We start from the raw sequence: 25,123 nt of genomic DNA, 5'->3' as shown, positions 1-25,123 counted from the left end.
GGGAAGGTGCAGTGTTCTGAGTTGTAGGTGCATCCGCGGACGGCAGGGAGAAGGAATTCTGCTGACCTGAGATATTCTAGAATACGTGGTTTTATTGCAAGGGTCGTGGGTAGAGAGGGCCTTGCCTTCAGCCACCAGTCTCGGCTGGAGGGAAGTCCCAGAGAGAGAGGGAGAATGAACAAGGGGGTAAAAGTTGAGAGAGAAAGGAGCGAGGCAGCAAGGAAAAAGAGAGAGCAGGGATATGAGATAAGAGAGTGAAAGAGCAGAGGTAAGAGCGAGCCAGGATCAGAGCAGAAGAGGTAAGAGAGCGAGAGAGCAAGGAATCGAAAGCGAGGTCCTTCTTACAATGCATTATGTATTTTTTTGTGATGAATATTCTAATTTACAGTGACCAACCAGTACAAGACACAAAATCCTATAGAATCTACATATAGCCTATAAGAACTACTACATTACCATACTGTGTTATATTTTAAACTCTAAAAACTACTCTTTAGACTTTTCTGTTTTGCTACATTGACTTTTGGATCCCTTAGCCAGCAGAAAGGTTTTGTTCCATCAAAAGGGATTCTTCTTCAGCTGGCTAGGCTGTTGTTTTCAGGTTATATAGTAACTAAGACTCGGTATCCTACAACTCAAAGTAAGCTTCCATTTCTATTTCGATTTTAGGTTTCATATTTTCAGAATCTTTTGCTAAACAATCATATTTATAAGGTGTCCCTGATTCATCTTCCCCAACACTTAGTCACGAAAATGTCTTCAGAATTATGATCACATCCCTGCTGCGTAGTGATGTATCTGTATAACAGGGCATTCTGATGCACCAGCCAAACTGGTTGTGAGTAATATTATCAAACCACCTGCAGTTTTGTTGTTAGAGCTCTCAGGAATTCATCAAGGTTACTGAGAAAACAACAGGATCAAAAATAAGAAGAGAGCCTGAGAAAATGTCTGCAAAAAGTGTAAACCCTAGATTGGGGGAGCACAACGTAAGGACAGATGCTTGGCCAATTGGATGTCCTGAAGGACGCGTGCCTGCCTCTTGTAGCCAGCCCAGAAATGCCCACGTGGACAGCAGCCCTAGAATCTACATCTGGCATGTAATGGGAACAATAAACAGCTTCTGTTGGAATCATAGTGATGGGGTTATTCAGTGGCCCTTTTCCCCCCTGCACTGCTGAGCTTAACCTGATCACGGTGGATCTCCCTCCAGGAGCCCTGCGGGCTCAGTGTCAGGAGAGGCTGACACGTGTTCTGTGTGGTATCACAGGAACAAGATTCCTTTGGGGGTCCAGAGCTGGACCAGCCAAACTGCCCCCTGGGCCCTGCTCCTGAAAGAAATACTGAGGTCAAATGTGAATTATTCCTGCACTGTCATGCAGGGGCAGAATCTGTGCTTCTGTTTAACTGACAGGTCAAGGCCCCTTTTGTCTAAGCCTGAAATGGTTGTTTGGGTTCTTCTTAATTTGGATTGAGACCATTAGAAAAACGGCTTGTGTACAGAGGTAAAATTAAAAAACCAAGAAAGATATATTTCTACATTGCTTAAGATGAGGGAAAAGCTATAATTTGCCTTTGGTATAAAATCTGTCCATTTTTCACAATCATTTCCTCATCATTTGTCTGGCTCCAAACCCATTTTTATAGTGAACAATGATGAAATAATATAACAAATGTATTTTAAATTTACAGCTCATCATTTGTGGACTGGGAAAAATTGATGTCAACGACTGGAAGGCAAATACCAGGTTAAAACACTGTACCCCGGACAGCAACATCGTGAAATGGTTCTGGAAAGCGGTGGAGCTCTTTGACGAGGAGAGGAGGGCGCGGCTGCTGCAGTTCGTGACGGGCTCCTCCCGGGTGCCTCTGCAGGGCTTCAAGGCGCTGCAAGGTAACACCCGCGGGTGCGGCTGCTGGAAACGGGGCTGCGAGCTGCAGTGTGACTTGTAAAGAGCGAACTCAATGCTCTGATTACAATCACGAGTAGTTCTTGTTTGTGTGTTTGCCCGGTACCTTCTTAGGCAGGTGCCAATGGCTCTTTTGTTTCGGTTCTGCGCTTCCTTCTCCGGCAGGCGGTTCTAATCAGCTCAGATCTTAGAGGGATTCCAGAAGCCAGGGTTTTAATTCCCAACTTTCACAAGCCCTCATCAGTTGTATGGGGGTTCTTTTAGACTGGAATGCACTAACGCAGCTCAAGCTCAGACTCTTATTTAACAGCAGAGTCCCCATGAGAAAGACTGACCCTCTGAATTGTATTTTTAATGGCTGCTCAGATCAGGATTCCAGTTTTGCTCAGTTTGGGACATTTGTAACCTCTTCTGTCCTTTGTGGCATCTTCAGTGCACACCAAGTCTAAAGGATGGCTGTGCTGTAGTCTTTTTTTTTAGCAGAGACATTAAGGGGCTTTCTAATCCTCAGATAAATTTAATTAAAATTATAAGGAATTGACATTGTGACTCTGTGGGATTTCAGTGGAATTGGCCACTGTTCAAGACCTGTTATAAAACAGGGACAGGTACAGATGTATAAGTTTCCTTGTATAGGAGGGGTGAGAGAAGGTAAATTAGAAACTGTTAGAATTATGCAGTACACTGTGAGGAAGAGGTGATTTATTCTTCCTTGTCAGTGCTCTTTTCCTTACCTTTTCGTGGTTTGAATAACTGCAGGGCTGTCTGGGTGGGCAAGGAGGAGTCTGTCCCACACCCACTGGGACTCTGCAGTTTTTTCCTGCCTGTTAATGATTTCATCTTTCTTGGTGCAGAGCTTCTCTTTTTGTTTTAGTTGCTCTCTGGTTGTTGCAGTGCAACAAAGACATTTCATGTGATTCCACACAGTAGCAGAGATCTCTTCTGGATTTTCAGGTGCTGCAGGGCCACGACTCTTCACAATACACCAGATTGATGCCAGCACTAATAATTTGCCAAAAGCTCATACCTGGTAAGACTTTTTCAGTTCTCTGTTGCAATCTTTAGCTTAGAACCCAGTTTACTCTCAGAGTATTTGGAGCAGTCACTTCTGTCGTCTTTTATGACATAATGAAAGCTGTCCCTTGGAGAGCAGCAGAGGTGTGAATACTGGAGATGGCTTTTGTTTAATGGAGCTGCATGGCCTCCTTCAGCCCTGCTGGCAGCATGTGCGGCTCAGTGAGGTGTGACGAAGCTGGCAGTGGTGGTTGGAGAGCTGAAACCTCTCTGCTTTCCCCCAGCTTCAACAGGATCGACATTCCCGCCTACGAGAGCTACGAGAAGCTCTACGAGAAGCTGCTCACGGCCATCGAGGAGACCTGTGGCTTTGCTGTGGAATGACCCTCCCAGCCTCTCCCAGACTCTATTTATACTCCTGTCAGCCAGAAAGCCCTTCCTTCCCTCAGCCAAGACTCAAGAAATGCTTGAAATACAGGAAACTTTCCCTTTTCTACACTAGGACACTGGGAGGGAAAGGACAACTTTTGGATTTTTTTTTTTTAATTTTTTAAATTTTTTTTATTTCAAGAAAATAGGTCCTGTGGTTCCTGCCATAGGATCATTCAGCTGCTATTAAAAACTAATATCTTGAACATACAGAATGCTGACTTTTCCTACATTTCAACAGTTAAGCAGTATTCTATACTTAAAGACTACTACTATTTTTGTAAGAGGTAATCTATTATATTTGCCTACCTGATTTCTATTCTCAGATACCAAGACACAACTTCAGCAGTCGGTACAAGTCACGTTTCAGCCTGTTTTAAATGTATGATACTGAACAGCATTATACCTGCTATTTTTGAAAAAAAAAATATTTTGGATTATTCTAACTTTGCATAAAATTGGCTGAAAGAATCATTAGTCTTTTTAATGAAAGCCACTTACATGTTAACTGCATTTTCTTATAGTAAACCATTATATTCTGCAATGTAAATTCCAGGTAAATGTTGCCACAGGGGCTTTTTTTATATTTTTCAAACATGAATTCTGGATATGATGTTTTGGGGTCCTATTTATATCACTTGTCAGATTCCTTCAGCAGAATTTCTAGTGAGTGACACAGACTGTATTTGGTACAGTCCTTGTGTTTACACGTGGAAGAACCTTTTCTTAATGAACAGTAGTTGTTTTGATTTTTTTTTTAAACAGCATTTTTCTAACAAGTCTGTCAAGAGTATTTTTTGTTGCTTTTGACCTTAAATTGAAGCACTGCATTTTTCAGCTGTTGAAGCACTGATGGGCTTTGCCAGCAGAAGCCTGTCAGCAGTTCGTTCCAGAATCCATCCTGTCCAGTCAACCAAAGTTTGTTTGAATGCAGCCAAATCATATTCTATATTTGTTGATGCTAAAGATTTATCAGGTAAAACATGTTGTAATCTTTGTCCAGCTGCTCATGACACGTGGGTTTAAGTTACAACTAAGGAAAAATGGTGTATTGACTGAAATATGTGTAATGTGCTTTGGAAATGAGGTTGTAAGAGCACATAATTTATTGATTGTAGGGATGGAAGTAAGTATATATATGATTTATAGCATGGGTTGATCTCTTCAAAGGGGAATAAAATGCACTACCAGTAGAGGGAACTGAACTTTGACGTTAGTTTGGAAATTCTCAGTTGAAATCTGTCTGATCTGCTCGTGGTGTGTGGATAAATCAGGCTGCTTCAGAGACAGTGCCGTTCTCCTCTCAGCCATGAGAATATTTGGAATAAGTAGCAGGTTTTTTCCAATCAGTGTTGTGTTTTTGTAACTTAGGTTACAATTAATCATCAAATCTGCACTATTTTTTTCACTGCCAAGGAGAAGAAAGTCAAAGGTATTGAAAATGCTAAAGGGATGGGATGTAACCAGCTGTTCCATGTTTGCATGGAAGTCACAGTGAACCAGCTCATTTGCTGTCTGTTCTGTGCAGCTTGAACTGAACTTTGCTCTGCCAAGTCTGACTGCCACAGTGAGTAAACTACTGCTGGATATTGTGTGTTAGAATAGTGGGCAAGGGACTACTTTTACAGAATTGTGGTAAGAATCTGGTGAGCCAAATCCACATGTTGATTGTTTTCTTTGTACAGCTTTTGCTGGCAGGTTTCTTCCAAGGGACTTGCTTCCCTTTGTGGGCTGGCTGCAGGATGAGGCTACTTCGGGCTGTAAACAGAAAGCCAAGAGCCTTGCTGTGACAGCCGGGTTTGAAATACATCAGAGCCTTCTCATTTCAGTGGACTCTTGCACTCCTGTTGAAGGGCTGGTGCTTTTGCATCCATGCTGGGCTCCCCAGTTCAGAGTTTCAGGTAACTCTGTCAGCAGGGAAGCTGCCCTGTGCCTCGGCTCTGGGGGAGCACAGCAGGTTCTTGCCCAGAGTTTGTCACTCAAAGCGCAGCCCTGCCCAAAGCCTCTGCTCAGCCCCTGCCAGGTGTGAATGACTGCAGGGGTTTTACAGACAGGTTCTTGGGAGTGTTCACAGGAGAGACCCCAGTGTTGTAGAACTGATAGAAGTGATTTCATTTTTTTGGGTTTTTTTTAATCCCTCTGTGCTTGCCCAGGCTGTGGCTGCAGCCTCTCTGATCGTGGAACACGGCAAATATAAAATCTGGCTGGTGGATTTATTGAATGCATAGTTATGGTCACCTTGCTGTCACAAAAGCATCTTTGGGGAGGGAGGAGATGAGCTCTGCAGAAAAGAGATCTGAGATCAGCTGATAATTACATTCATTTTCACAGCAGCCTTAGCAGTACATCTGTTTTCCTACCAAACATTTTGGTATGACATTGAGAATTTTTTTAACTGCCACAGATATTATAAATTTAATATATTATAGGCAACTAGACAAATCTGCATTGAACTTTCCATAGCTGACAGATGAGGATGAATATACCAAGTATTTTGAGTGCCTTTCTACCTTCATAAAGACTGAGAGCTTTAACTAAAGCACCTCATCACCCAGTCGGACGTTTATCTGAAAGTGGTAAAGGGTTGATTCCTTTCCAAAATTTTGTTTCAAGAACATGTCAGCTACTTTCCCCTCAAAAAGGTGCTAAGCCTAATATTGCATTTTAACCTTGGACTTTCACCCCATGATTAATGTGAATATTTATTTCAATGTGTCCCTCTTACTGGGTTTTACTTTATCCAGTCTTTAGTTGTTTTAGAGAGATGTCACATCATGGTTTTATGCTGTTGCTTTTCATTATGAATGTTTAATTATGAACAGTGACTTTTGTAGATTTCAAATATACAGTTCACAGTTGAGTTTCAGAGGATTTAATTTCTCGGTGTAAAGAGTTTTGTAATGGTGCTTTGTACAGTATGTATTCTAATTTTTTTTTTTTTTTGCACATAGGTTCAGTTTCCCTAAACTGATTTATTTGTACCAAATTTTTGTGTTGTACTAAAGTCCAGAGCACACGAGCTGTTTTGAAATTCCTGTTCTACAACACTACATCTGTACTGAACTCCTGGTGCATTTAAAAGGCTGCATTGATGGAAGTTCAAGCTTTGCTCCTCTCTCACAGCACCATCCTCCAGCTCAATGTAGCATCTTTTTAAACAGCACCACACAGTTAACAGGTGCCATTTGTTGTACTTTACACTATGTAGTAGGTTCCTGGCTCTACACATCCTCAGAGCTTTGTCTGTAGTTGTAATTAGTTTATACAAGTGTAATTACTCCTCCACAAACTGACAGTTCTTAGTTTATCATTTCCATTGTATTTATTGCAGAGTGTTTTAGCGTTGGTATCATGTATTTTCACCCAGCTGTTACATGAGCTTTAACAAAAAAAAAAAATCTGTATAAAATGGTTTTTAAGTACTTAATGTATGTACCCATGCAGAAGTTGAGCAATAAATTGTATGCTGTTTGCACTGTCACAGCATCAATGGTTTTAAAAGTTTTAAGTTTTTCTTAATTAAATCTTTAAAATGTAGCAATGTCATTTTTAAGTAACTCGACTTTGTTTCAGGAGAAAATGCTTGAAATTTGGCGACTTCCTACATTCTGTTACCTACAGTGAGGAGCGTGCTGAATGTTCTAGTCAAACACAGCAGGTCTGACTTCTGGCTCCCAGGTACTGGCAGGTCTTGGCAAGGACTTTATCTCAGCACTGGTGAACAGATGTCTCCTCTCAAAACTCAGCAAAGCTACACCGTCTTCCTTGAGGGAAATAAAGGCAAATTTGGTCAAGACTTGCTAACTTCCATCAACTTAGCTGATAAATATTGTCCCTTAAAGGCTTCAAGTTAGCCAGGCTTACAGCAACTCCCTGAAAAGGTTGGTACAAATCAGGGTTTGTGTCTCTGGTTCTGTGGAGAAGTTTTGGTGTGGTTTTTGGGGTCTGTGTTTTTGCAGTGAGGTATTTCATGCTCTAACAGCTGGCTGGTTTGTTTAATCTGTAAAAGAAGCTCCTTCAGATGCTGGGGATTTTTTTATGTTTAGCTCATTTTCCAGTGCATGAGTGTGAAATCTCTGTTGTCAATTCCATCAGAGAAATGCCCTCATGGCAACCTTTAAATATCGTATGTACAGTGCAGTTAAATCCCCTATTCCTGTATCACTTCTCACACAGCAATTTTAAGCAAGAACTCTTTTACTACGAAGATAACCTAGGAGTTGTATTTTGTCAGGCAGAGGCTGTATCACTAATGGACTTCATGAGTATCAGCTTGGTTTTATGTAATGGTTCTCAGTTTAAGTGTCATCCCTCAGTCTTGGCACCTCCACAGTGTTTGGCTGGTGAAACCTGGATTTCCTGCTGGGCACTGCACTGTTTATAGCACTGGAAGATGCTACAAGGTGCAGTGCCTGCTGTCAGCTCCTGCTCTGCCTGGAAGCAGACCTTACTTCAGTTGTAAGGTGAAATATTTAATCATTCTCTAATTTTGGTTCTGTCAGTGTGAAGATGGAGTAATCAGGCTGCACTGGTGACTGTGGCCTTGTGTAAAATAGGAATGCTGTCCACAGCTCCTTTCCAGGATTCACATCTTGCAGAAGCTCATCATGTACAGCTCTAGAAGAAGCTGCATTGTTTTCTGTTTCAAATTACTTTTCCCAGTGCATAGGAAGAGTATTTTATATGCCTCTATGTTTTATCAAGACAGCAACACCAACACCGCAAACACAACTGAAGGCGTTTTTGCTTGCTTAATGTATTTAAATTTGCAGTTATTTATTTCAGGTTTAGTTCAGGCATTCTCTAACTTGGCCTTTCACAGGAAACCTGAACCTCTGGTGTGTTTTTTAGAGAGCTTGTGCTTTGTGAGCTTTCCAATCCGTGATTTCTGGCTGATGGTGTTAGACTGGCTTAGCAGCAACAGCCCCAGCACAGATGCAGAGGAGCCTCAGCATCCAGCTGTTCCACCAGGAAAACTTCACTAAAGCACTCTGACTTCATCCCAGCTTCCTTTGGGTAGAGCCCAACATTACCCCAGCCTTGCTAGGAAGGTAAAAAGTAATTCAAAAACTTTATTGGTGATCATGAAAGTGCTGTGGAGATCCCAGCAGCTATGCCCCTGACAGGTCAAAATGACAGAACAGATATTTTAGAGAGAAAAACAGCCTCACACCATTAGAGCAGCTCTCAAAGACTCTGGTCCCTCTTAGCCAGTGACATTTACCCAAGTCTTAGAGGAGATGGCTTTGGCTGTACTGGAAAGAAGCTAGCTGAAGCCTGGATCTCAGTCGGTCTGCTTCTAGTTCTTGAAAAAAGGTGTCATCATCATTGTGCATGATTGCTGCTTGCAGCTGCTGTATTTCCTTTTCCATCTTTGATCTCAGTTCTCTTTTTGTTTTCTGTAGCACCTAAAGAAAATACTGACATTAGCCACAGCATGTAAAAAGAAAAGGCAATTGGAAAAAATTAAGAATACTTACTTGTGCTTGTGCTTTCTCTCTGGTTTGGATTTCTTGGAATTCTTGAGATATAGCTTCTGCTAGCATGGAAAACTAAACAAAACATGTGAGTTGAAGTTAACTAAAGAAAGACTTGTAAGCGGAAAAATATGATCTGCCTGATCCAGCTGAAGCTTTACCTGATCTTTGTAGTAGTTCTCCAGAGACTCCAGCTCAGCCTGGTGCTCTCTCCGTTGCTCATCGCGCTTCTCTTGAGCATAAGCTCTCAGGTCCCTCAGTCTTTGCTTCTGAATTTCTAAGCCTTCCTCAAATAAGTTTTTAAATATCTGCCAGCAATTAGAAAAAGCAAACCTGAAGCTTTCCCAGGAACTCGTAAGTATACATTTACATTTCTCAGCTGCTTTATCTCCTGATGGAATGGTGTTTACATGAGGATAGCCCATGAAAAAGCACAGCTATGTACCTAGAAATGGTGGTGCAGATACAGCTGAGCTGGATTTGTATTACTCATTTAGCTGAAATTTTGATAGATAAAATAATTTTTTCATGTCAGGTTAGTAAGATGACCCGACTGTGCAAGCCAGGGCCTTTGAACATGCACTGTGATTTACAACCCACCCTGTACTACTCTGCAGACTGACTTCAGGACCTTCATCCAGGTTTCCAGCAGCAGGAAATCCAGTCTGGACTCAGGCTTTCCATTTCTCCACATGAACACTTACCAGCTGTAGCTCACAGCTTGAGGCAAACAGTTCTCAAATCCCTACCAGTGGATTATGCAGTAAACTTCTAATCTTTCATTTTGAAAGGTGACAACTGTGTATCTGCTCTTGCAGAGTGTAATAACTCTCCTTGCTTTCTTTCACTCTGATGTCCAGCCCTAATTAGATCATATCTGTCACAAAGTCCTCTTTGTTTAACAAACAACTGAATAACAAAGCTGCCTGTTTGATCAGTTCCCTTAACTGAAGATTTAGATTGTTTTCTTTGGATGGTGACTGTAGAACAACTTCTTAATCCTACTGTTTCTGAAAACTCATTTCCCCAATTTCTCATGTTACCAGCCCTGTTTTTCCATACTGATACTTCACCCTTTCTCTCTTCTTAGCCCCATAAATCACCCTTTCTTGTTTCACAGTGGTTTGCCCTGCACTGGATCCACATTTCCAGAGAAGGAATCGTTTCATCTGTGGCCTTGACTGATCAACCATTTCATCCTGGCTCTGTGCTCTTCTGCACATGCAGCATTGAACTACCAGACCTCAGCACTGGGGTCCTGACAGGAAAGAACCCCACCCCTGCAGAGCGAGACCCCTGATCCTCACCTTCTCCTCGCGTGTCCTGGCCCGCAGCAGCTTGGCCCGGAGCTGGACCCTGTAATCCTGGTAGTATTTTCTGGCGCGGGCCGCCTGCTGCCGCCGCTCTGTCACCTTGTTCTGGGCCCATCTCTGGCGCTGGGTGTGCTGCCTGAGCTCTTGCTAAAGGGAGAGCGGCAGCTGTCAGACCACCAAACTGCCAGCAGATACTCCTGCAGGCCAAGCTTTGTTAATCATTGCTAATTAGGGTCCTTTACTAAGGACCTGCACACCCCAGCTCTGCAGTTACGGTTAAAATGTTGGTCGCCACTGATGTAGCAAAGTCACGTTACATAGAATTGAGGAGTCAGCACTGTCACAGGAGCTGCAACACATCCTCAAGTTTCTCCTCCTTGCACCTTTTTTAGAATTTGTTTTACCTTTTAGAGCAACAAAGCAGCGTAACAATAATCCATTTCCATGACCCCAGTAGCTGCACAACAAACAGATTATGTGGCATTTCAAGACCACAGCTACTCAAAAACATGAAGTTGTCATAAGACAAAAAGCCACTTTCATGATCTGGGAATATGCATTCTCGAGAGCTCCATGTGAAATCTCTGCATTACGTAACAAATAGTCTTCAAAGAACATACCAGTCTCTTGCTGTGATCGTGATCTTTCTTAATAATTGCAGCAAGCAGCTCCTGTTTCTTCAAGGCTTGTTCAACCTAGAGGTTTAAAAAAAAGCTAATTACTTGCATCATGCTGCAGGATAAGCTGTCCTATATAGTAGGTTTAAATATTACCCCCCTGCTATGATTTGGGGGTTGGGTTGAGAATTGCCTTGTGTAAGTTAATCAACTTCTGCATTTCATAACTCACTTTTAAACTAAAAGACTGTTCAGAACTAGCAGTGGAAACTAAAAAATGCTTTTAAAAAAGCAATAGCTACCCTAGGCAGTAATTGAGAAACCAGTATAAAAGAAGGATTGTAATATTCAAGTAGCTAATGAAAAGTTGAACCTATGTATGTAAATCTGTACATCCCTATTTAACCAAGCTCCCAGAACATCCTTCCAGGTCGTGCTGTGGGTGTGCAGGTGCCCTGTCAGGGGATCTCTGCTGACATTCAGCAGGTAAGAATGAGAACACTCACTTCACTCTGGAGTTTTGGTCTAGGTCTGGCAGAAAGTGCTTTAAGGTGCGCGGTTTGTGCAAGCTGCCGCTGCCACATTTTATTCAGAGTGCGGGGGGAAATGTGCAGGTGGGGAAACTCCTCCAGGAGCTGCAAGAGGAGGTCATTGTCTCTTACTGTCACTGTAAGATAAAGGTAAGCAATAAATTCCTGGAGAATACATTTAATTGTAAATTCATTCAGACTGTGTCAGCCTAAGTCAAGAAATATTTTACACTGAACACTGTATAAAATGACCATGCTGCTGTTACCACGTCAGGCTAAGCCCAGCAGGACACATCCTGCCAGTACAGCAGCAGAAAAAGCAATCTCAATCTTTTGTTTTCTCTGAAGGACTGATTTTATAGCTCAGGTGTCATTTCCCTACCACCACCCCAGCCAACTAAGACAGGTATCCCCCTTCTTTCTTCATGTGGTTCTGACCACCACTAATCAGTGATTGCTTTCTCTCTCTCTCTCTGGTTGCAGCAACTTAAAATAAAGCCAGCACAGCAGTGGTAATGACAGATCCAGGTCAAATAAACAGGTGCAAAATAAACTGGTTTGCAACCAGCTCATTCCCACTGTATCTTTGATCTTTCTAGCAGGAAGACATGATGGGGAGATGAAACAAAAGGGTATTTACCAAGTATATGGCCTTCAAAAACTGGAAAAAAATAAGGCGGTGTAGCTGAGCAACATCCAGGTATGAAGGGGATTATCTGGTGATCTTATCCATAGGCATGCACAGTGCTCGTTACCAAAACTGGGCCTAGGATTTGCAGCTTGGCTTTCTTGGAGCATCACTTGCTCAGCAGATCCAGTGGCTGCATTAACACCACAGTGGCAGGGTCCTGACAGATCCTGCTCTGTGACTTGCACATGGCTCAGCTCAAGCCACAGGCCCAATTATAAATCTGATACATGCTCAGAAAAGCAACAAAAGGAGAGCTCAGACTGTAGTGGAATAAGCACAGGAGGAGCAGCAATGGAAACAAGCCCTGAAAATAATCCAAGGGATTTTAAGGAAGTAGCAAATGGGTCACAATTCGATTGTGCACTGATGGTTTACATTTACTTAAAGCATTATCTTCCCTAACAAAAATCCAGACATATAGAGGTCGGAAGAAGGGAAAATGCTACAGCTGACTGGTATATGTTGGACTGGACTCCTTTATTCTTGGAGTTCAACACATGCTTTCAAAAGATGCCAGTTTTCCACCAAGTATAGTTCTGCAGTTCTTACTTGGAGCTGCTTGCTTTGGCTTCACGATCCCTCGTTTTGGAATCCACTGGCTGTATTTGGGATACTGAGGTGTGGTTTTTCTAGAATAAACTTTCACTGGCTGAGACACTTTTGGAGGTTCTTGAAAGACGTTTTCTTTGTACTCTTGTTCCTTAGGAGCAGATGTAAAACAGATGGAGAACAGGTATGAGAAGGGAAACACTGAAAGAACACAGTTTGGCCATCAGAAGTTAGAAGTCTTTCAGACTTTAAAATGAGAATTTTGACATATTGCATTGGATTCTCCAGAAGACCAGAATTTGCAAAATGCAGGTCAGGGTTCAAATGAAGGTTAAATCTCATTATTGCGTAACGTTAGCTCTTCTGCAGCCCTTAATATTAGTAAGTTACTACTTCACTTGTATTGTGTTGTAACTATGACACTGGAAGTCAAGGAGGCTTTATACCCAAAAGTGTCTGGACTCACCACCTAGACAAATTTAAAAAGAAAAAAAAAATCAACCAAACAAAACACAACCAGCAATCCCCACAGTGCACCACCTACCACTTCCTTGGCAGCTTCTCTGAGCTTGGAAAGTCTATGCTTCTCCCTCGCTTCAAAATTTCTTAGCTCATTTTCATAAGCTTTAGTGACCAGCTAGAAAACAAAAATAAAAGGACTTGTCAGAGGAAATAATCAGTCCATACAGTCACCTTGTTAATCTGTTTGCTGCATGGGTCAAAGTAGCTTCTTCCATTTTAAACTTTTTGTAAAATTTGGGGTTTAAGTCTCTTCCTCAGCAGGCTACAGATAAAACAGCATATGATAACTAAAGGAGACCAGATGTCCCCTTTATGTACAAGTGTTCTGTTTTCTTGGGTTCAGTATAACTGTTGGTAGGAATTACCACAAGGTCCAATCTAAAAAGTACCTTTGTTTTTCTTGTTCTTTCATCCCTTTCTTCCTGCAGGTGGCTGTATATTGTCTTTATTTGGCCTGGTACATTCCCACGCAGTTTATGTTCCTGGTGCTGGGATGAGGGAGAGGCTGGAGAGAGGGATCGTGGCCTGCCTGGGTGCCTTGGATGTGATGTGTCTGTAGGGAAAGATCATTCATTGAGGATCTAATTTGAGACAAACCACTGAAGTGAATTGTGACTAGGCCCTCATTTCAGAACCACAGCTCTGTGAGCTTGTGTTCTGTCCCTCCTCCCACTTTCTATACATTTTTTACTGCAGCTGAGTTTGCCTTTTTTTTTTCTTGCAAAGTTTTACCACAGTTTTTTAAGTGTTAAACAGAAACTTTGTTACTGTAGCTCAGGTTTGGATCAAAGAAACTGTAATTCAGTGTAGCAGCTTCACATGAAAAGATTTTCTTCTATATTTGTTTCCATCCCAATAGTGGCACTAGGATTATTACCTCTCTGAGCTGTCCTTCGGCCATAGTCCATGACACTGTCACTGTGCTGGGACAGGCTGTCCTCATCTCTCAGCTCCTCTTCTCTTGTGTGCTCACCCAAAGCTCTCTTCAACATCTAAGGGATAGATTTTTGGGGTTTTTTTTTGTGGGAGTCAGGTTCAAAAGACAGTTCTAAAGTTTGAATGAACTAAAGCCAGGTGTTAGTTGCAGATTTTCTTTTAATCATATTGCAGTGATACTCTTGTTCTCTCCACTGTCATTACTAAAGCTGCATTGCTCAGCTCAACAAAGAAGAGACTGCACTTACTAAATCTAGTTCATTTAGCCTGCGAAACAGATTTCCTGATGCTTCATGAAACTCTTGCTCAGGCACCTTCTCCTTTGTTGTTCTGTGGGAATCTTCAACTGAATCTGTGGTGGAATTTTCATATCTGCTAAAGAGAAGAGACAGATTTCATTTCTGTTCTAAAAATTTGACGATGAGCATTATCTCACACAATTCCAGTTCACTTTTTGCCTAAGCACATTTTTACAGGATTAAGTAAAGCAGAATGTGTAAATGCCTATAATCATATTTAACAAGATGAGTACATGTCAGGAGAAACAGAAAATCTTTCTGTTAGAATTAATCTTTCATTGTCACACAGCCAGGGAAAGAAAGATCTTATTTAAAAAGGGAAGTGGGGGCTGGCTGGCCATGGAAATCAAAGTGCCAGTGTGGTTCAATACCAAAAATCTGAACTTGCCTTGTTGTTTTAGGCTGGTGCTGAGATTCGGGTCTTGAGGTTTGTGTTACTTGTTCAGCACATAGTGAGAGCTTTTCCTCAAAAGAGGAGGTGGATATAGAAGACTCACATACCAGAGGCACCTAGGAAAATGAGTAAATGAAGGTTTTATAGATCATGTGAGTAGAGATGCTGTAATAGAACCATCCCAAACACTGCGAGCATGGGTATATAAAAATAGTTTTATTTCTAGGCTCCTGACTACAGATAGTGTGCTTTAGAGAGTCAATGTTTAAAGAAATGGACTAGCAAAAATATGGAAGATCAGTTCACAGCTAAACCACTGAACCAGAACAGGGTCTCAGTTAAGGTAATGAGTTATCTCCACATTCCACCTCATCAGCCTGGGACTGATGCCAGGTAGTGGAAATAAGCTGAATTTCTCTTAGTACAGACTGAGCTGCAGTTCACAGCAAGCCAAAAGAGAACAGACTTGTCCTTGTGCCATTTAGCTGCACTGGTTTAGCTCTGCCTGGCAACTTCTCTCTTCAAACTGGAGTAACTTGGGCTTGGCATGGACATACTGGGAAAGGCACCAATGGAAAATGAGTTTCAGAGATAATGTAGAAAGAAAAGCTGTTTAAACTACTGGAACAAGCAAAGTCTGTGAGTACCTCTTGTGGTTGCAGAAGGCAAAATTGTGTTTCCAGAGAAAGAATCTACCTTTACAGACATTTCTACAGGCACAAATCGATAACTCCTGATCAGTTTGTGGGTTTTGCATTATTCAGTTTTTGAAAAGCAAAAGACAATGCAAGAAAATAGGAGAGAATATAATAAGCAGTTAATGGATTTAAAAAGGAATAAATCTAAGTTTTATTGGCCAAAAACCCCCAAAATATCACTAATTTAGAACGCTGATACACTTCAGAGAAAGAACACGACTGTATTCCTGTGCTTTGTACATTTCTGATTAAAAAGCAAGATAACCAGTAACTGGTTGGTTGTGATAAATAGAACTCTGTGGGTGCTGGCTCTGTACTTTTTGGAGCAAACAGCTCCAGGAAGAACTAAGAACTGACATGACTCACAGACTGCACATAATCACAGTCTAATAACACTGCATCACTGATGGTAAACTGGGGAAAGAAAGTCCAAAGCAGGTTTGAAATAAGCCCAGATGTGCCACAAGATAACAGACAAATTAAGCAGAAATCAAAACATATTGATTGAAATTCCAGAAATAAAGATGCAACATATACCTTTGTCACATTGTCCTCAGCATCATCTCCCAGCATTTCTCCCACTGCAGAAGCAGATGACAGGTAAATGTGAGTTAATGGCACTGTGCCTACTAATATGGGTAACAAGGAAAAAAAGATGTGAGCCAGGGCCTGTGGATCCAAATTATTCAGAGAATTGAATGACAAAGCAACTGTGGTTACCCAGTTGTGACATTCATTTTGGTAATTTCTCCAGTCTTCAATGTTCAGTGTCATGGGAATGCTATGGAAACTAAAAAAGGTAAGCAGTGTTTCCAAGGCAACAGAGAAAATGAGTACTGAAAAAAATAGCTTCTAAACCTTTTCTACAATAGCAGTTAATGGCTTTTTCTTAGAACTGAAACTGGCTTGTTTGGTCCATGGTTCTCTGCTCAGAATAAGCTCCGCCATGGGACTTATCTACTGGAAGAGATTTCTGTGGTATAGGCCCATCTTAACAGGATTAACTAAGAAAGGAGTTGAATTGGGGACATGGATTACTTTTTTTCCAGTGCAGGGAATAGATTAAAAGTAACCTATTTTTTTTTCCCTCTGTAAAACAGAGATAGAAATATGAACTTGTGGCTGAATTTTATAAAAATGCACTAGTAGATTCAAAACAATGTTTCTTGTGGTGCCAGTAAAAATAAATGCAACATTATAACGCTTAAGAGTTACCCTAGAGGATGCAAATTTTTCTCTCACCAGGGATCTTTCTTGATAGAGGAAGACCATCAGAAACATCATCAAATTTTTGGGTAAGTGACTTTTCAATCTGAAATATAAGAAGCAAGATGTGTTCTAAAAATTCACAGGAGAGTGCTGACAGGAAGCTCGTACATTAGGTCTGTCTGCAAATGGAAATCAATGCTGATTTTATAGATAGATAAAAAATCACTACACTGCTTACTGCAAACTGTGCAGTTGCATTGACTGTGGAGTTGTGTATGTATATATGCATAAAACAAACACATCCCTCAAACTAAATTCCTCTCTGGACACTTAGTGAAGAATGAATCCACAATCCAAAATTCCTGGAGCTGAGATAAACTGACACATTCAAAAGTGTTCTTCAGGAACCAGCTACTCCCATTCTGCAAGTAAACTAGGAGGTTTTCAAATGAAAGCAGTATTGGTTACTGAAAGAAAATGAAATAATCAAAGGGTAGGTTTTTCCTTACAGTAGGAATGTTCACTGCTTGACTGGAAGCCAGAGCTGCTGCCTGTCTGTCTGAGCTGTGGTAATCTCTCCATCCCGGATCCGAGGGCTGGAAGGGGGGCAGCACAGGAACTGCCTGCTGGATAGGCTCCCCCAGTTTTGTAGCACTGGCACTCAGACTCCCTTTGTGAGGTTCAGCAGCATGAACAGACTCCATCCCTCCTGAAGAGCCAAATACAAAGAACTTGAAGTGATCTGGGAAAGCAGAGTATGTTTTGTGCATTGTGTATACGTAATAAAGGGAAGTGTCTTGAAAGCTAATGTGAGCTGCCACCTTTGTTGGATAGCACAGGACAGTGCTGTAACATTTTTCAGCCTTGAGAACATGATTTGGGATGCGAGGCTCTTCCACAAGGACTTTTTAGTGTTTTGAACCACAAAAGAGAAGAATACAAACCACAATTAAAAACAGCCTCGCTGAAGCCAAATCCTAGCTAAGCAGAAATAGCACAGATCTTAAAAGTTTGCCTACTCAGAGACTAAAATATCACATTTCTGAAAATAATTTATTTTAAAACATGACTGAAGTGTTTCCATTCATGACTAAAGCTCTCCTCCACACTACCCTAGTTCCCTCCACCCCTAAATCGAAATCAGGCGGATGAGCTTTCAAAAGAATCAATACTCACCATCTTCCCTTTCCTTTACAATCCCCCTTTCACTTTCTGAGAACTGTCTGGGCATTGCTGCAAGAGCCTCTGGGCTTTCAGATTCTTCTACCCCTGTGTCCTTTTCTGCTAGACACAGTACAGGCATGTGAAATTCTAGACGTGGATGTTTAAAAAGATTAAATTAAGATCTATAAAGCATCTTATTATGAACTGTTGAGATGGACAATTTTAATGTCTGCTAATTGCTTGGTGTCAGGAATCCATACTAAGTTCAAAATAGGTAAATTCTTTTTTGTAATTCCAGTCAATGTTCATAATTCACAATATTTCTATTTGAGGAGGTGAATCATCAGTAACAATAGGAAGAATTAGGATATTCTTATAGAAAAAAAAACAGGAAATAAGAATGAGCTCCATTTAAGTCATCTGCACATTATTTGTTTCAGAGCCATCTATGAAGTTTTGAAGGGGAACACATGCCTAACAAGTCGTCTTTAAGAATGAACTTATTAATCTTTTTGGTCTTAAATAATGTATCTTACACTGCAACAAATGAAACAAAGTCTTCAGAATTCTCCTATTTGATTGAACAAGATAAAATGCATTTATAGAACTGAATTAGAACTCAAACAATAAACCTTTACCCAAGTAAGGTAGTGCAGGAGTAATGAAAAATAATGCCTGGAATATTTACTTCCAGAAATTTTAACATCAGGAAGATGAATTTGCTTATTGTGGGTTGTCTAGGAATTTTTAAAAAGGATTTAAAAGAGTGTTTATGTGAAAGAAAAGTAACTTTTTAAAAGGAAACAAACAAACAAAAAAAAAAAAAGCCTAGAAGTCTTAATACAGAAGAGTCTTAATTTTTTTTCTCACCCAAACTCACCTTCTCCTCTCTTGGAAAATGAATAAGCAGTATCTCCAAGTTTAATTAATTCACTGGTAGATTCTGAGCCATCTGTATCACAAGTCAGAATAAAATATTCTGACTGGGGCCTAAGGGGAACATAAAGCCATTAAGTATTTCCTCTGTCAGCCTCTGCCCGTTCAGCCCACGAGATGGAGCTGCCGAGGAGCCGTGCAGGACACGGCCCTGCTGCCACAGGGCAAACCAGGGCACGAGTCACCACCACAAACTGAACTCGGCTGAATAAACCAATCTTTAAAATACAGTCTCTACAACTGATCAAAGTTCTCAAGTTGTTTCATTCCACACAAAAAGTAAACTTAAGGGAAACAAGATCAGCGACTCTTCAATGGCAAAAATGTTCCTGATGTAATTTTAGCCCAACCAGACAGTCACCTCGCATTCCTTCTGAATACGTAATCAGTAGGTGACTATATGACAAAAAACCTTCTAATTTGTCTACAGATACACAAAGACAGTCAATGACTACGTGAAAGCAAATATTCAGAATTGTTCTTACCTTTCAGCTGATGAGAGTAGTATATGTTGTGTAAGTTGATCAGCAGCGCTTTCCAGCTGCTCTTGAGATGCAATTTGAATTTCATCACTGGACAGCACATTTAGCTCAGCTGTTAATAACCAAGAGGTAATTATTTTCAGGAAAACTACTTCTACCTATAAACTAACAGGTACTACTTCAAATATCGCCAAAACAGCTTATGTGTAATATCAACATTGCAGTATTTTATCTCAAATGATGACATGTAATGTTCCCCATGAGGTTGGGGGGGGAAGAGAGGAGGGTAGGGGAGGTGGGGCAACTTCTATGGTAAATTTTGAAAAATTATAACACTACCATATATCCCCTTTTTCCAGTTATTAATAAACACTTCTCCTTCCTCAAAAGAATTAAACTGTGGACTTACAGCTGGGAAAATTTGAGCCACTAACCTCCACTGGGTAGCAAGACTGGCAGTCTGAGGGAAGGGAAAAGCAGTACAGGCACTGAACATTCCTACTGCCCTCTTTCTTCTGTCCACTCAGGCACCAAGTGCTCTCCCCTTTCTCACAGAGTGCAACAGCCACTGGTGACAGCTCTTATCAGCTGTGCGAAGACCAGCACTGCCTGCAGTAAGATGCCTCTGCAGGGATGAGCGGATTCTCTTCCCATTTTCCTCGAAATAACCCCTGCTATGGATCTACTCCTAAGACCCACTTCCCAGGAAAAGCTGTCATCCCCCTTATCTTCTAGTAAGTAAAAGGGACATTTGCTTATTGTTCCAATTAAAGCAAACATTTGAATCCTAATCCTAAATCATTTGACTCACAGGTTGAAAAGCAACTAACAAAGAATGAATTGTCTAGAGTAGGTTTCTGCCACAAGAATGAAGCAGAAAGATTGTGTAAGTTTGGGGGGAAATTATCTATTTTATTATCATTTATGAAAATAAGGAATGCAAATATTCAGCTTCACTACAGAAATTTCCTCTCCCAGGGTCAGTTTTGTCTCTCTCTTCTCTCCATTGTCAAGGTTATAAGTAACAAAAAAAGCCCCAAATAAATCTTTGCTACATTGGAAACACTTTGGGTTTACATCTCACCTCCAGTCTGAGAAGATGCTTCACTGACTTCTCTAAGATACTCTAACAAACCATCAAATATTTCGAGGAGGTTTTTGATGGATTCCCTGTCTCCTTTCACAATGTTCTCACCTTAAGAGAAGGTAATGGCACATATTAATAATTAGTACTCCACAGAAGAATTCTCAAAAGCAAGCATTTTCTGCAGAAGAGTGCTTGGAAATTCTTGTAAAGGTGTCAGCTCAGAAGGCACCTGGTCACTTATTTATGGCTATGTAGGTGAGCTTAAAGTATATTTTAAGTGTTCTAAATTTACATCTTTTCAGTGAAAATTTATTGATGCAGTAATTGCTTCCACACTCACAAAATGAATATTCTGGGGTATTTTCAGGGACAATTGGTATTTAATATTTTTCTAATACATAAAACTGTAACAAGAAGCAGTCTATGGAGCGGCAGCAGGATTGCAAACACCAGCCACTGTGTACAGGCACCAAGTCAGAGATACTTCTTATCAAGCAGATTTCATTCTCTGCAGGTTATGCTGTGTGAGACCACACACAGGAATACTCAGGGAAAGCCATTATCTCTGTACAGATAATAAATAACACAGTTCAACTCTTTACTCACCAACTTTTAAAAATATACCAACACGTTTGAAACTCCAGGGTAATGTCTTAAAACCCAGTGTCTAAGCCTGAGCCAGTAACAGATTTCAGGTAACCCTTGGGGAGCCAGATGAAGAATGGCTGGATGTTAACTTTAACATTCCTTTCTCTTATTTATTCTCTGCTTGCTGTTTCAATTTACAACCTGATGTCCAAGGCAATGGGTCAGTGTTCTGATGCCATCCACTACCATAAGAAGATATTCCATGGAAGTCGGAAAGCAAGCTGTGTAACAGCTGGTCCTTAAAGTGCTCAAATTAAACCCCACAGATACTCAGCTGTGTTTGTCTCATTAAACCCAGCACTCACCTGTGATGTGAGACAAGCTGACCTGCAAATAATCCAGCGCCAGGGAATCTATTATTGCTTGTACATTATGTGCATCATCCTCTTGGCTTCTGGGAGAAGCAATGAAATCTATTTAAAAGAAGTAAAAAATTTTAATGACAGCTTATTGCAAGTACCTTAATGAAGCTACTTTAACTTCTGTTTACAAGTTAATATCTGTTCAGTACCTTGTGTCCATGGCGAAAAGCCCAACTATCATATGGTCCTACAAAATCTTTCATAAACACTGAGCACAAACTTAGAACACCCCTTGGAAGATGTGAGGGTTTTATCAGGATTAAATTCAGGAACAGAGACTACTAAAGCATTGCTCCTTCCTCACTCCCAGCATACACACCTAGTTCAGATCATCAAACTGGAATTGCAGATCATGTTAGGGCTTCTCCTTTCCCTGTCACACACTAATTGCACTGCAATGTATTCTACTTAATTAGCAACAACATTATTTTTAGTTCTGCACTTACATTTAACAGGACTTCTGCCTTCAATAGGAGCCAGTTACCTCAGTGCTCTTAAAGTCTTCTGCAATTAGTAGTCTGGCACTTCCTACGCGTAACAGTTTATAAACAAAGCAAATACGTAATTGCACAGCCTCTGCTTAGTTGTTGTCACTGAAGTCCAGTGGAGCTGGGTTAAAGCAGGGTTAAAATCACAGCTCAGCTCTTAGCAGACTGTAAGTATTATGCATTTTATGAGAGCAGACTTCAGTGTTAACACTGCTGTAAGATAAAATGAGCCATTTCACAGCCTTCAAAAGAATTATGCTCACAGATGGCTTTCAAGGCCTCATTTACAGTAGTTTTGTTGTGGCTATCCTCATAGCTGGCATTCTTAGCAGTCCAAAGTTAAAATAAAATTGGCCGATATTACTCCAATCTTCTTAAAGAATGACAATCTTCTATTTTTGTCTTTGGAAGGACACAAATACTTTAAATCCCTACATCTGCAGGAAGTTTTATAAGTTGCAATTTTATTTAGCTACAAAATACACAGAGACAAAAATAAAAAAACAGATTTAGCAATTATCGTTCCTACCTGGCACTTCTTCTCCTAAGATTGACTCATAAAGATGAACAAACACATCAGCACCACATTCTGAAAGATGCTTTATGTGCTTGTTTATGTGACAGGTCCTTAAAAGATCATTGGCAACATCAACCCAATCTATTTAGAAGAAAAACATTAATGTCAGAACTGAAATACATAAAGACGTGGTTATTTAGACTAAGAGGTAACCCCTGTAAGTGTCTTTGACTCCACCAGAGGTGGTCAAACCCAGGAGGCCGGCTCATCCATCCAAAAATATTAAACACTGTTCAATTGCAATCATAGCCCAGCTGGACTTGGGAGGTGAAAGGCACTGAAGTACCACAGGCTGGGCTTAATTTTTTTTTTTTCATGTAATGAAACACAAACTTGAATCTGGTCTCATAGCCAGGAACTCCAAAACTTCAGGACCTTAACAAACCAAGCTTTGATACACCATTTATCAATGACCAGAACCAACAGGTTTTTCGGAAAACATGAGCTTCTCACACAAACCCAGGCTCTCTAATAATCTTAGGAAATGACATCACTGATAATGTAAATACTCCTCATGAAAAGTAAATTCTACTTTAATTAATTATTGAAGGATTAGAAGAACACAGAGGTGGCCCCACCAAGCACTCTGTTGAGCACAATGAGCTTCGCATTAATATCCCAGTTCTCCCCGAACTCTGAGTCCTGAGTATAAAGTGCCTTGAAAGACACGTATTTTAACAAGTATGAAGAATTTTAATTTACTGGAGAAGGCATAAGTCACCTTTGGAAAAAAAAAAGAAGTATAGAATTACTATAACAGAAACTAATTTGCACAGTTTTCAGTCTTCTGCACACGAGTGTTATTTTTCCATTCCTCTACTCCTCCACCAGTTCCAGACATCACTTTAAGCTTCAGATGCATGAAAGGTTAAAGCAGCATCTCCAACATTTCACGCTGTTGAATTGCTGTTCACCTGTAGCTTTATTAAGTATAAGTTAAAGTGTCCTTTCCAGGAAAGGAAAAAAAGACAAAAGAGGATTAGGGGGAGGTTAACGTAAAGAGCTTTAAAAGCCGTAATACAAGAATACGACAGGTTTAAAGAGCTGAATAAAACGGTGCCAGCGATGCGAGCAGCGCGGGGGTGCCGAGGGAGAAGCTCGCTTCTCAGCGATCCGCGGTGCGAGCCCTCGGGCGCGGCCCTACCTGTGCCCTCAGCGCTGCCCATGGCGGCGCCAACGGCCCGCCCGCCCCCGCCTTTGAACCGCGGCCTGCGCGCCCATTGGGCAGCAACGGCAGGAAGGGGCGGGGCCGCGCCGCCGGGGGCTGCGGGGCCGTCGGTCTGGGCCGGTGATACGGGAGCGGGGCGGGGCCGGTCGGCCCCGTAACGGGATCGGGAACGGGCCCGCGTTCGGACCGGGAGCCGCAACCGGGAGCAAAAGAGCGAGCTCGTGCCCCAAAGCCAAGCCGCAGCGCCCGTCACGTGAATGGCAGCCCCCGTTCCCGCCGAGCCCTCTCGGTGCCGCCCGGCCGGTGCCGCCCCCGGGCCCCGCGGGCCGAGGCTCCCGGCAGCACGGGCTGGCCCCGGGACGCTCCCGCCGCCCAGCGCGCTTGGCGCAAAATGGCGGCGGGGGAAAGGGGGGTTCGCCCGGGAGGTTCCGCCTCCGTCACCTGAACGGGAGGCGGCATTTGGGTTTTCTCGGTACAGTCGGTGCGGAAAGGGCCGGCCTGCGGCGGGGGCGGGGAAAGTTCCAGCACTTGACCTTGCAGGCTGGCCCAGGACGTTTCCCGGCCCGTACGTCCGTTACCGGGTGTTGGTGTTCATTGCCACGATACAGGGTTGACAGGGTAACCCGAAGGCAAATCTGCCTCAAAGGAGAGCTAAAACCTGGATTAACAATGAGATTTAGAAATGAAATTTACTGCATTAGCTGCTGGCATACAGTTTTTTGAACAGGTTGGATGGTGAAAGTCTATTATTTTCCTTTCTGAGTAACAGTATCCCATGCTCCTCAGGAATTCTGGGTTTTCCATGTTGAAAGAAAATATGGTGCCCTTTATCGTGAAATTCTCAGGCGTGACAAAAAGCAGCTGAGGTCCCAGTTTTGACCGTAAGAACAAGGACTGGCAGCAATAAAACCTCAGCGGTGTCAGCTCCAGCAGCCCACGGGTGTCATTTGTAGATCCAAATCCAAGCGCACACACCACCGTAGGAACACAAAAAAGCTTTTGTTGTGTGTAAGCAAACACAGATCAGTCCTATCAGAACAAAACTAAAAATAACATAAAATACAGGCTTCAGTTTGCTACATACACAGCTCTGCAAAGCTGTGCTGATTGTTTCCACGTATTGGCTCTAATTAAGAGAACACGGAAAAATCAATGATGTTTAACTTAGGAGGGTAGAACAGGAAAATGAGCATTTTTTTTTACAAAGGAAACTGAAAGGAGTTCCTTGCAGACTTAACTGCGTGTGGGCAAGGCAGGGACTGGGTTTTTGTTTAGTCTATTCAATTCCTTAAAACCTCAGTAAGATTAAACAGCACAGTAACAGGAGCCACAAAGTTACACACGAAACCAAATAAAGCTGTGTTAGGCTAAATGCAATAGAGCAAGAAAAGATAATTTGTTATTTTTTCAGCCTTTGCAAAAACCTTTTTCAGACTCATCAGGAACAGGAAGCCTGTAGGGTCAGAAGGTGGAAAGTGTTAATAGGGATGTTTGGGGACAAAAATCTTTCACAAGCCATATTAAATAAGTCTACACTGCAAAATGATGGGGATATTCCTCTATTAGAAATTTGCTGGGATAGTATTAAAACCAATGAAGTTGGAGTGCTGTTGAAAGAAAAAA

At 41.6% G+C, this 25,123-nt stretch overlaps 2 protein-coding genes across 7 annotated transcripts in view; one reads left to right on the top strand and one right to left on the bottom strand.

Annotated features, from left to right (window-relative positions):
* SMURF2 (SMAD specific E3 ubiquitin protein ligase 2) overlaps nucleotides 1-4,546 on the top strand; it is a 57,933-nt gene extending 53,387 nt beyond the window's left edge. Inside the window, exons 17-19 of the mRNA XM_066200335.1 lie at nucleotides 1,693-1,894; nucleotides 2,865-2,940; nucleotides 3,209-4,546. Of these exons, the coding sequence (XP_066056432.1) occupies nucleotides 1,693-1,894; nucleotides 2,865-2,940; nucleotides 3,209-3,308 (378 nt within the window). The 3' untranslated portion in view covers nucleotides 3,309-4,546. The remainder of the gene's footprint in view (nucleotides 1-1,692; nucleotides 1,895-2,864; nucleotides 2,941-3,208) is intronic.
* Nucleotides 4,547-5,547: 1,001 nt separating this feature from the next.
* On the bottom strand, nucleotides 5,548-23,573 carry CEP95 (centrosomal protein 95). 6 transcript variants are annotated; one of them, XM_066200331.1, is made up of 23 exons: nucleotides 23,477-23,573; nucleotides 22,285-22,413; nucleotides 21,211-21,318; nucleotides 20,255-20,365; nucleotides 19,174-19,282; nucleotides 18,633-18,742; nucleotides 17,765-17,899; nucleotides 17,098-17,297; nucleotides 16,622-16,691; nucleotides 15,917-15,960; nucleotides 14,676-14,797; nucleotides 14,237-14,363; nucleotides 13,930-14,044; nucleotides 13,442-13,605; nucleotides 13,075-13,167; nucleotides 12,531-12,681; nucleotides 11,267-11,427; nucleotides 10,764-10,838; nucleotides 10,138-10,290; nucleotides 8,992-9,138; nucleotides 8,834-8,905; nucleotides 8,578-8,761; nucleotides 5,548-7,117 (listed from the first exon to the last, which is right to left on the bottom strand). In XM_066200331.1, the coding sequence occupies exons 1-22, from the start codon at nucleotides 23,496-23,498 to the stop codon at nucleotides 8,585-8,587; spliced, it is 2,595 nt and encodes an 864-aa protein (XP_066056428.1). In that variant the 5' UTR covers nucleotides 23,499-23,573; the 3' UTR covers nucleotides 5,548-7,117; nucleotides 8,578-8,584. The 6 variants fall into 6 exon arrangements, with proteins under 6 accessions (XP_066056428.1, XP_066056427.1, XP_066056426.1 ...); XM_066200330.1 differs by having other exon boundaries at nucleotides 5,548-7,113; XM_066200329.1 differs by lacking the exon at nucleotides 5,548-7,117 and having other exon boundaries at nucleotides 8,406-8,761.
* Nucleotides 23,574-25,123: the final 1,550 nt, after the last annotated feature.

Source organism: Chamaea fasciata, unplaced genomic scaffold, assembly GCF_029207755.1.
Source record: "Chamaea fasciata isolate MVZ Bird 193981 ecotype frontalis unplaced genomic scaffold, bChaFas1.0.hap1 SCAF_19, whole genome shotgun sequence".
Taxonomy (NCBI): domain Eukaryota; kingdom Metazoa; phylum Chordata; class Aves; order Passeriformes; family Sylviidae; genus Chamaea; species Chamaea fasciata.
This window is presented reverse-complemented; position numbering and strand designations above follow the sequence as displayed.

Coding starts and splice junctions, on each gene's coding strand:
- CEP95 (XM_066200331.1), bottom strand. CDS start 23,498: ATGGGCAGCGCTGAGGGCACAG. Junction 22,414..23,476: donor GGGCAGCGCTGAGGGCACAG/GTAGGGCCGCGC, acceptor TCTTCTAAATAG/ATTGGGTTGATGTTGCCAAT. Junction 8,762..8,833: donor GAGAGAAAGCACAAGCACAA/GTAAGTATTCTT, acceptor TATTTTCTTTAG/GTGCTACAGAAAACAAAAAG.